Source organism: Mobula hypostoma, chromosome 23 (assembly GCF_963921235.1).
Source record: "Mobula hypostoma chromosome 23, sMobHyp1.1, whole genome shotgun sequence".
NCBI lineage: Eukaryota > Metazoa > Chordata > Chondrichthyes > Myliobatiformes > Myliobatidae > Mobula > Mobula hypostoma.
This window is the reverse complement of record NC_086119.1, coordinates 23,712,222-23,724,755: the sequence shown is the minus strand read 5'-3', so window position 1 is coordinate 23,724,755 and position 12,534 is coordinate 23,712,222. Positions and strand designations below refer to the sequence as shown.

The window sequence follows — 12,534 nt, the reverse complement described above, 5'->3', positions numbered from 1 at the left end:
CCAGGAGTGAAAAAGGCTATGGGAAATGGTGGACACAGCACCGTCCATCACAGGGAAAGCCCTCCCCACCACTGAGTAAATTTAAACGGAGCACTGCCACAAGAAAACAGCATCTATCAACGAAGACCCCCACCATGCAAGGTCATGCTCTCTTCTTGCTACTACCATCAGAGCAGGAGGTACAAAAGAATTAGATCCCACAGCAACAGGTTCAGGAACAGTTACTACCCTACAACCATCAGGCTCCTGAACTGGCATGGATAACTTCACTCAACTCAACTCTGAACTGATTCTACTACTTGCAGACTCACTTTCAAGGACTTTTTACATAATGTTCTCAGTTTTTTTTTTGCACAGTTTGCATTCATTTGCACAATGGTTATGATTGTATGCATAGTTTTCATAAATTCTAAGGTATTTCTTTATCTTTCCTGTAAATGCCTGCAAGAAAATGAAATTCAAGGAGTATTAGGTAACATATGTACTGAGATAATAAATCTACTTCAAACTATTTAAACTTTGAAAATTGTTCCTGATCTTGAGGACTGAACTTTTTTTGCATGCTTCAATCAAATGACAAGGAAGAACACCTGCTCCCAATTATATGGCAAATATATCATTAAGTTATCATCCAGAAATTATCTAGATACTTTGAAATTAATTCAAGTCACACATTTATTTTGTTGCATGACCAAGATTGCATCTAGAAATAAATAAAAGGAAATCTTTCACAACAAGTAGCTTAAGTAGTCTGATTGTAACCCAATTTCTAAATGCAGCGCACCTCTCAAAGTTTAACCATTGTATAAGAACCTAAGAAAACATTCATAAATCATGTATTCATCAGTTATTGAATATTAAATACTATACTCAGTTTTTCTGCTTCAGTATGGATCTGTTAGAAAACATTTCAAATATAATTTTTGGTTTTGCTTCTCTAACATGCATTTTGCAAACTACTGACAACACATTTCTTAAAGCTGTTTTAAATAGTTGGTGTAGACTGCAAAGCGGATATGAATGAAGATGACACTTTGGTTTATGAAAAGTCTTTCTTTTTCAATATTTTTATTAATTACTTGCATAGACAAATACAAAATACATTATGATATTATGGAAACAGAAACAAGATTGAAATGCCCCATAACTATGCATAGTAAATTAACCATAATATTGAAAAGGTATATTTTATTCAACAAAATCAAAACCCCATAAAAAAAAGAAAAAGAAACAGCTGTTTGGTTAAAAGAAAAAAAATCTGACATATAGTCGTAAATTCAAACATATAATAGCCATCATCATTGCTGAATAAATCGAAAATTGTGAAAGTAGTTCCAAGAAGGTCCCCATAATGTGAAAAAATCTTTTCTAAGTATAGAAATAGAACACCTAATCTTCTCTAGATTCAAACTAGGTTTATGAAAAGTCATTTTAACAAGATACTGATTTTGTCTTATGATTTAGCACCCAGCCATTTTTAAAAGAAATTGTCTGTCTCAAATAACCTATCATCTCTCATATTTCATCCACTGGTCATATTTCTCCATGAGAAAAATCTCCTACACTTTTAAAACTGCTCTTTGTAACACAGGGATTGCCACCTGTTTTGATTTTTTAAGTATTAACTTTTGGACAACAAAGTACTGCACAATGTGAGCACTCTCAGATGCAGAATTCCAGGTCACAGTGCAACATAAAGATATTTCTCAAAAGTATATTAGTATTCCAAAAGACAAGGGTCAAGCACTCAGATCAATTATTCCAAAAAGTGATGGACAAGCATAAAAGAGACAAATTAAAAGTAGCAACATTCACCCCACTTAAGAAAATGGCATTAAGATGTAACTGCCTGGGATATTATTTTCAAACCTGGGTTGTATAGGGTCTCGGCTCGAAACATCGACTGTTTATTCTTTTCCATAGATGGTGCCTGGCTTGCTGAGTTCCTCCAGCATTTTGTGTGTGTTGCTTTGGATTTCCAGCATCTGCAGATTTTGTGTTCATGTATTTTTAAGCAAGTTAGATTAATAGTGAAAGATTCAGGAACATGTTACTGTTCAAGAAATTAACTGGCGGAGCCTGTGGCTACGCATCAAACCTAAAAAATAAATAATTTCCATCATCTACAACTTTAGCCTGTACTCAGCCACAAGACAGCAAATAAAAATAAAGGCACATTAGTGTTCCTTACATTTAGTAGTTTCAGTTCCATCGATTTATTTGATAAATTGCACCATTGTTAGCTAAATAATTAACCAGTAATCAAACATCCTCAAAGAGTAGCTACTATTGGAATAAAGGGGCAGAACAGATAATTTAAACACCAAGGGACCTAAATACAAGAATGCAATTATGAGGAGTGTTTTTAGTGACGGTGGCAGTGATAAATATTGGCGAGAATACAAGGAAGAGTTCCTGGGAAATAATGCAGAAATTCCATACATGAGGGCGGATTTTGAAATTAATATAAATGTTTTGTGTAAATACTGGTAAAATTAATAAGCAATTAGTTTGCTTTTAGATAATACTGATTGAAAGAAAAATTGCTCAGAGCAATATTACTTGATCTCCAAATTCATCTGATCAGAATTTAATTATTTCTCTGAACTGAAACAGCAGTCAACCCAGTTCTCCATTTAAAATTAATTCATTTTTTGGGAAGAGAATGCCTTTGGGAACACCAATGCTGTTGAGCGGAAAATCCCACAAAAGGTAATGGATTCAGCCCAGTACCTCAGGGGTAAAACCATTTCCCCCCCAACCACTGAGCACATCTACATGAAATGTTGCTGTAGAAAAGCAGCATATATCGTCAAAGATCCTCACCACCCAGGCCATGCACTTTTAATCACTGTAGCCATCAGGAAGAAGGTACAGGTGCCTCAGGACTTATACCACCATACCCCTCAACTATCAGGATCTTGAACAAAAGGGGAGAGCTACACATTTAAGGACTGTCATATTGTTACGTTGATGGCTGTTGTATTGTTATTTCATGCTCATTATTTATTGCTATTTACTTATACTGTATCTGCATTTGCAGTTTATAGTTCCTGATGTTTACAATTTACCATTACTGCTCTATAGATTTGCTTAGGATGCCCACAGAAAAGAATCTCAGGGTTGTATGTGGTGACCTATGCTCTGATAATAAATTTTAATTGGAACTTTGAAACCCAAATATTTACCTACGGGGCAGAAAAGAAAATACTGTAGCAGGCCACTAAAGCACTCCAAACCTTCAGCACCACTTACAACAATCACAGACCATCCGCTATCTCAATATTGTATTTCTGCTCCAGATACTTCCTGATACTTTTTGTACCTAGAAATGCATCCACCTTTCACCTTGACCTCCACCAAAATATAAACATTTTATAGGCGTAACACTAAGTACAGAAATTCAGACAAGTCCTCAAAAGTATTTGCTACCTTAGCTGCTTGCTTTTATTGATTGGTGTACAATGACATCAAGGTCCCTTTGTACATCAAAACTCCTCATTCTATCACAATTTAAATATTATTCTTTGTTCTTCCTATTAATGTGAATAACTTCACATTTATCTTTGTTTACTGCATCTGCCACATACTATATTTGTCCAGTCAACATATCTCATTTTGAAACCCGCACGTTTTTTCACAACGCTCAGAAAAGTTTGCGTCATTTGCTTTCGTTGTCAAAATCACCTGTTTGTTGGGAATAGCTGGGGCCAAGCATTGATCCCTGCAGCTCCACACCAAACACTATTGCCTCCCGAGAAAATTACGTTTTATTTTTCCAAGTTGCCCACTAGTCAACCGATTTTCAATCCCTGCCAGTCTCTGATCCCCATCTGCTTTTATTTTGTAAACTAACCTCTTGCAATGGACTTCTAAAAAAAATCCTGACAATCAGAACGTATCCTTTCCACAAATACACACTGATAATTTCCAAGTGTCTGATCATATTTTATAACTGTTGTTGGACTGGTCAATCCATGATTCCCTGTTTTTGCTACACTCCTATCTATTTAGGAGTGGGGTTACATTTGCTGCAACCCAACCTGCACAATGTTCCATTATCTACAGAATTTTGGAAGCGGATAACCATTTCCGAGGCTACATCTTAGTACTCCAGGCTGTAGTTTAAACAGGGCCTGGACATTTATCAACTTTCGTACCATTATAATTTCCCCATCATATTTTTAAAGAAGTTATTTCTTTTTATTAGTCTCTTTGTTCCCCAGTATTTCTAGGACCTTCTTTTCGCGCTCCTCTGCGAATATGGAGGTTCTTAACCCCAGACAGGATTTAGGTGGGTTTCTCATTTACTTGCAGGTTTCCTATATTGGTGGTCTATGATTCAAAGCATTATACTTCTCCACAAAGGGTTTCCAAAGATCAAAAGAACTCAAATTCCCCTGGGGTTTGTGTAGAGAATGAGTGCAAAATATGCATTCTTGATGTGGGAATCCTCTTGAAATACTAGTTGTAACTCAGAAACTGGATATCCATAGTTGAATTTGCACATTGACTTTAATCTGTGTTAAATCTATTTTCAAAGGCACAATACTGAAAAATAACATAAGCGATGTGACTGAATATCAGGGGTACAAGTTTGTAAGCTGATAGCTCCACAAAGCACCAGATCAAGTACCTGCATACAACTGAATTGGGCAAATGGACAAATTGGAATAACTACATAAAAGTTAATCTGTACTGTACAAATAATTACTGAAGTTACTTCATAGCCCAAATTGAAATTACATTGTATTCTCAAAAATATCAACAAGGACCAGACGAATTGTTCAATGCTCTTTATTCATGCAAGAATATCTAAATTTTAAAGGAATGTAATGAAATTTATTGATGGGTGTGAAAAATTATAAAATCATAAAGATTGACAATATTTACAATATATTAGAAAGCCAAAATGTAGATTATACTGTCTTGATGCTTGAATATTGATGTGGACACACTCATTTTTTTCCTCTCTGCTCCAACTTCACTGATTCAACTGAAGAAATTAAAAGAGCATTACAATTCCTCAAAAGAAAAGCAAGCTAGGTGAAAAAGGATCGCAAAGTTTGCTTTTAAAATTGCAAGCTTCGTTCATTGCTAAATTACTTGAGAACTCTTACTAAGGCATTTTCAAATTTTTGCTGATACCAATCAGCAGTTCTGGGAAGATAAAACTAACGTTCTGTATAATGTTGGTATATATCATTTATTTTAACTTTATTAAGGGAACGTGTGGTGAGATTCCATCTAAACATCCCAGCAAAACAAATGATGCCATGGAGTTTGCATGCCCTTCCTTTGGCTACTTTAGGTTTTCCCTGGGTAACATGGCTTCCTCCACAATCCAAAGATACTGTATATTTGTTGGTAGGTCAACATTCCACTAAATTGCCAAGTGTATGTGGGTAGCATAAGAACTGGGGGCAATTTAGAGAATAGATTACAGGAATACAAGGAGAAATAGAATTGCCATCAGATTTCCGAATGGACTGCAAACCCATGAATGCTACCTCACTATTTGTTGCTCTCTTCTTTGCATTACATATTTCTTTTTGTAATTTATTGCCTATTTTATGTATTCCCTGTACTGCTGCCACAAAACAACAAATTTCAAAACGTATGTCAGTGATAATAAACCTGATTCTGGGATTGTTTTGTGAGCTGGTATAGACTCAAAGGGTGAAAAATCCCTCTTCCACCCGGTAAGGAATAACAACAACAATTTCCAGCAAATAAATATTCTAATTATTCTTACTTTACTACCTCTCAGCTTTCAAATTTGAAGTTTAAGCATTTTCCTTTAATGTACATTTATAAATTTGCTGAGTTAAGATGGCTCCAAGTGGCTGCCTCTTCGAGCTAATTGGCAGAAATAGCATAAATTCCTCTCTTTAATGTCACTTTTTTCTCCCCTTTCAAGGTGGGTGGGCTTCTATTGAAGTCCTGATCTGCAAATGGCACTCAAACTGCAATTTTTTCAAGTATAAAACAGCAGATGAGTCCCTGTTCCAGGAGCTCGCCAGCTGACCGCTTTCCAACATACTCCAGCGTGGCTTGGAATATGGCACCTTCAGGGTATGGCAGGAGATGGAACATCAGGATTTAGCTGTGTGTGGACATATGGATAGTCTGTCACTGAGCACTCTCTCCCTCTCTCTCTCGATGGTGGGAGAGTTTGCTACTAATTCTCAAGTCTGAGAATCTCAGAATAAAAAACAACACTGCAGACTGTAATATTATAACAGCAACTGTCAGACTCTCCTTTCGCTGTGAAAATGGGTGATATCCCTCTGTTCCTTGTTAGTGACAGTGTGAGTCCCTGTGGTATGTAAACAATAGTTTTTGTTGACTGCAGTGCTTTGTTATTGTTGGGTGGAGGGCACTGACACTTTTTACTGAAACAGGTGGGGGGGGTAAGGTTGATGCTGCTGATTGTGCAGAGAGGGGGAAAGGGGGGCTTTGAGGTTGTAACATTTTTCTGTCATTCTTTGTTTTGGGGTTCTTGTTCATCGTGGATGAAATTGCAGGTTGTACACTGCATACATTCTCTGGTAATAATGAAACCATTTGAATTTTTTTGCAAATCTACTAGCAACACATTGGTACCATTATACTTTTTACAATGCAATCTCAAAGTCAGACAGTGAGCATGGAAACAATTCATTTAGACCATCGAGTGTGAGCAAAACACCAATTTGCACTAATCCAACATTAATTCTACTGGGTGCTTTTTTTTATTCTCCCCATATTCTTATCAATTCTCCCCAGATTTTACTAGCTCCCCACACATTAAGGAGAACTTAAGTTGGCCAATTAATCTCTCAAAGAACACTGAACAGTATTGCACAGGAACAGACCTTTTGGCCCAAGATGTCTGTGCTGAATACAATGCCAAATTAAACCAAATCTCTGCTGCCTGCACATGATCTGTATCTCTCCATTCGCTGCACGAACACCACAATTGCATCTGATTTCAAAGTGGCACAGTAGCATAGCAGCTAGCTTAACACTTTACAGTGACAGCTGTAAGATCGGTATTCAACGACCACCTCTGTCTGTAAGATGTTCATATGTTCTCCTGGTGACCATGTGGGTTTCCTCTGAGTGCTTTGGTTTCCTCCCACATTCTAAAAAGATATACGGGCCAGGGTTAGTTAGTTGTGAGAATGCTATGTTGATACCCAGAAGTATGGCAATGCTTGTGGGCTCCCCCCAGCAGAGTCACATACTGTGGTGGTTGTTGACACAAACGATGTACATGTGACAAATAAAGGCTAATACTTAAAATCTCCTTTCAACTCCAGACCTCCCTGCTACTGATGCAAGGCTCACTGTCCTATAATTTCCTGGATTATCCCCATTTCCCCTCTTGAACAATGGATCAACATTGGTTATTCTCAATTCCCCTAAGAACTTGCTTGCTGCTAGTGACGATACAAATATCTTCAGTGCCCAGCTTGTACTAATTAAGGATTTCATCAGGTCCTGGGGACTTACCCACCTTAATGCTCTTCAAAAGATCCAGCACCACCACTTTCTTGATCTCAAAATTCCTTAGCACATAAACAAACCGCACACTGATCCTCCATGTACTTCTTGGTAAATAATGATGTGAAGTACCCAATTTAGTACCTTGCCCACATCCTCTGTTTCCAAGTATTATCCGCTCCTTTATCCGTGAGTGGTCCTACTCTCTCCCTAGTTATCATCTTGTTTTTAATGCAAGCATAAAATGCCTTGGGATTCTTTTTAATCCTACTTACCAAAAACATTATGGCCCCTTCTGGCTGTCCTAATTCCCAGCCTAATTCCCAGTTCTTTCTTTCTCTAAGGTGCTGTCTGATTTTATCTTTTTAAAATTTTACCTTTTTGACTAAACTTATAATCCCTCTTCATCCAAGGTTCCCTTACTTTGCCATCCTTGTCCTTCCTCCTGACAAGTATTTGCTAGTCCTGAACTTTGGTCAGCTGGTCTTACCAATCAGAGTCAGGCTCACTTCCCAGCAAATGGCTCAGTATGACTCCTCCTCACTTGCTTCCATACACATACTGTTCCAAGGAACCATCCCCAATGCACTGAAAAAAATCTGCCCCATCCAAGTCCCTCACACTAAGGAAGTTCTGGCCAATACTGGGGAAGTCAGCCACCATGACAAACCTGTTACAACCAATCAACACATCTTTGGGATGTGGGAAGAAACTGGAGTACCAGAGGAAATCTATGCAGTTACAGAAAGAATATGGAAACCCCATACAGACAGTGCCCAAAGTCAGGAATGAACCTTGTTTACAGCACTGAGAGATGATGACTGTACTAGCCATGCAAACTGCTTTCACTGGCCTGTAACTTATTATAAAGGCAACGTGTTTTGAAATTCTACCCAACGAAATAGTTAGACTAACATGCGTACATGTGTGCAATCCTTGTAATTTAAGACAGCCATGAAACTTTATCCAAAGCCAGTCTGACCTTAAGCATGAAGGAGAAAGCAAATTAATCACCAAGAACATTGTTTTGCATGCTTCACATTATTTTTATTTATCTGCTGAAGGATTTCAGCTCCAAACATCGACTGTACTTTTTTCCATAGACGCTGCTTGGTCTGTTGAGTTCCTCCAGCGTTTTGTGTGTGTTGTTCGGATTTCCAGCATCTGCAGATTTTCTCTTGTTTGTGATTTTTATTTATTTATTTAGAAAGTGGCAACCAAGTTTTCTCCATCTTTCATTAACCAAAGTTGCCACCAGCAAAGATGCTTCACTTTCAGTATGACATAAAAAGTTTTTCAAATTGAAAACTAAATGATACTTGTCACGGCCTTGGAGGGGATGCAGAGGAACAAAGGAATGCAGGTTAAGTAATGCATATCCATAGCAATGATGAAGAGAATCTTCAAACTATATAAAGGATCCCAGAAACCAGAGATATTGCAAAATTATAAATATATACGACAAGAATCTTGCAGAATCAAGCTTATTTAGTTAGTGCACAAGGAAACTTCACCATATAATTCTCCATATTCTTCAGACACCACTATCATCCACTTACCTTGCTGTTTAATTTAGACCAACTTTATCAATGAAAAAAAAAGTATTGATTAGTGTTGAAACACCAGAACGATGAGAATGTGTAGTTTAAAGGGTTTGACCTAGATAGAATATATAAAACGAAGGTCCATACTGGAGAGTTAAAGGGAAGCACGTGCTATAGTAGAACTCAAAATAAAGCAAATTAGAAACAATGTTTTAAGATAGCTAACTTATATAAATAAGTTCATATAATACAGCACTGAAAAGATGTTCCAGATAAAGATAAAAGTCAACCCAAAATGATATACAGTTCAGTCCTTTTATGTGTCATTTGTCATGTTGCAGATTTTCAGCCGGTCTTGCGTTACAGTATATCGTCTACTTCTTCAAATAACGAATTCTCAAATGGTGAATGTCCTGACAATGGACAGATTGTTCAATTTGGTAATGTCATTTATCTTCATTATTTTTGATACAAGAAAATAAAACCTAGAGTTCAAAGATACAAGAATGGGCACCAAATCAAAGGGAAACTCAATGTTGGTCTTTATTAAAAGGTAGATCTTAAGTGGAGAAGTTGATGGAGTGAATTCAGGAAGAAATTCAAGGAGTGAAATTTTGATGGTTCAAGCAACAACAGTAGGATTTAGAGTAATGTATTCTTGACTAGGCCAACTAACTGTATCCAGTCAATTGATATATCTGTGGCTATGACACCAAAAATATAATTAAAGCAGGGTTTATTATTCTTTCATTTTTGTGCTTTGATAACAAATTTCCCTCTTTAAATTTGGCACTCTCTCTTTCCCAAACTTTCTCATTACTAAGTTCTCTCTAGATCGCTGAACATAGTTCTTGTTGAAACTAGTCCTAATGGATGAAACTGGCCTGTTAATTTACTTAACCTAATGAAGTAAAATCCATGTAAAAATGGACAGTTGAGACATAGACTTGGTACAGCCAATTAACCTTTGAATGCCATTGCTTAAATGAGAACAAAGAGGTAACTCAAAGTCAACATTATCCACATTGTCATTCTTTAATTATCCTTTGAAAGTTCCATGAGCTGATTACTTTGTATTGAATAAATTGTATATCCAGGCATTTGCATTTTAGAAGGAATACAATACCTAAAATCACCCATGATTTAAACAATGTAAGGCAGCTTAGAAGGTGAATTCTCCAGTGAAAGGAAATAATTATTCCTTTCACGCAATTTGTTTATCAATAAATCAACTTTTAAGACTAAAGCAGCAAAAGTTTATGTTCAATACAAAGTTACTAATTTATCTGCACCTAGAGATCAAACAGATTTTACTAAGTAAAATTAGCAACAGTGGTTAGTTAGAGAATACAAACAGTTTATATTAGGCACAAAATGCCTGCTGTAGTCTCACACCAGCAATCCTGAAGAAAGCAAGGTTACAAAGACCACGTGGAGGTTCACAAGAATGGCTGCGTGTTCTTTTTTAAAAAATTACATATGAAAGCATTTAGTTTAATCACCTTCTAACAGTTTGTAAAGCCAAGTTTTTTCCCCATCCTATTAGTACAGAGAAAAGTCTACTTTGAGGTTATGATCGGATGGGGCAAGAGTAAAACCTGGCATTTGTCTCACATTATAAAAGAGCAATCAATCAGATTGATTCTCTGAACATTACTTCATGGACACAATCTTGAATTGCTGAGCTGTTATCAGTTACTGAATTAAATTCAGTTACAGTTACAGTTGACAAGGGATCATAGAAATTTTGCACACAACTTCAAAATAGCTAAAGCATCATGGCCACCAAGGTTAAATGTCTGGTTTGAGGGCTCGAAGTCAAATGATTTGACATCTACTTTATTTAATGTGGTCAATTTTGTACCTAGAGAGTCACCTGCTAATATGTAAGCAATAATGTAGAAATGAAATCCCCACCTGTTACAAGTGAAGCAAACTTTGACAGGCAATGGGACTAGGCCATTGTGATCTAGTTCATGCTGTGCCCTCTTCACATTCTTCCCCGTTGTTTCTTCCTTTCTTCTCCTTTTACTGGTACCTGCATGATACAGTTTGTGTCATTATCTGCAGCAAAAATTGGCTTGATTAACACGTCTACTTCTAATCCTATGGCTAAATTTCCTTTAACTCTTACTCTAACATTACAAAATGAGTTGAGACAAGCAAATAGAAACAGGCACTCATTTCTATAGATTGTACTGTTCCTTAAAAAGGTAGCAGAAATCTTCCACTGACACATAGCTGATGATTTAGTAGTCAGTACCCCTGGAATGCACATTCACTATCAAAATAAGATACTCATCTTTGCTGCCACCTTAATATGAAACGACAGAAATAAACCAGCATCCTTCCTATTTCATTATTGAACAAACACAGCTCCAAACTTTCAATGCAAGTTAAACTTAAAGGTTCAATTTAGATGTCTCCACTCCAGAATCACTGACAGATGAAGACAAAGACAAAGCTGATTTGTGAACAAAAATTCCAAAAGGAAAATATCTACATTTAAATTCAATGTTAATGTTGATATTGTTAACATTGCATTTAATGAATTGGAATGAAAAATAATTCAAAACACATGCATTTTTTCCCCCAATGAGTTCCCATAACCAGCACTAACAAATTAAACAGATCAAGGGTCACTGCTTCCTGACACAGACTTGAATCACTGAAAGCAGGAAAGTATTTCCCCTAGATCTTCAGATAAGGACTTGCTCCATTAATAACTAATGATGCATAGAGTCAAAGGAAACTTGTCTGCTGACTATTGTCAAATGTAAACAAAATTGTTATCGAAATGATTTGAACCAAATCTCCAATGAAAAATTTTAAGCAACTACTGGCTGCTGTGTTCTCTTCAATGATTAAATTACAACACTTCAACACTGAAGTTAAGTCATTTGTAATGTATTCTAAATTCTTATATCAAAAAAGCTCCCCTAGTTTTAAAGTGTAATTGTACAAAATGAATCAAACTTAAAAAATTCATTTATATTGAATATAAGTGATTTGGTATACATACTATTGAAAGGAACATATGGGGTAGATAGTCAAAACCTTTGTCTCCTCCATGTAGAGGTTTCAAAAACAAGAGGGCAGAGTTTTAAATTGAAAGGTGTGAGCCTTATATAGATTTTAAAGTCAAGTGCCCCATCCCTCCAACACACATAGTGGTTGATATCCAGAACAGACTGCTAGAAGAAATGATGGAATAAAATTACGATAATTACATGTACATTTAAGTAAAGCACAGAAGGATTTTCTCCCCATGCAGATAAATGGGATTAGTGTAAATGGTCAAAAGGGACCATTCTGTTCTGTACAGCTCTATGAGAATGAACAAGAGCATAATGTGTTCTACATATTGTCATCGATTCTAAATGCCCTTAAGAACTGTCTTCAATTTCAGTTGTATCTTTAATAGTTTTTCTCCCCCCTACAGTTCAGACCTCAGGAATAACCACAATTTGTTTCCGCACTTATGGCTAAGGGAGCACATTAA

The 12,534-nt window shown here is 36.5% G+C and overlaps 1 protein-coding gene across 2 annotated transcripts in view; it reads right to left on the bottom strand.

Moving 5' to 3' along the window:
- The window catches only part of phf12b (PHD finger protein 12b), a 93,859-nt gene that overhangs the window by 33,153 nt on the left and 48,172 nt on the right, over positions 1 to 12,534 (bottom strand). For both annotated transcript variants that reach the window (XM_063031388.1, XM_063031387.1), the window contains exon 5: positions 10,950 to 11,070. In XM_063031388.1, the coding sequence (XP_062887458.1) occupies positions 10,950 to 11,070 (121 nt within the window). The remainder of the gene's footprint in view (positions 1 to 10,949; positions 11,071 to 12,534) is intronic.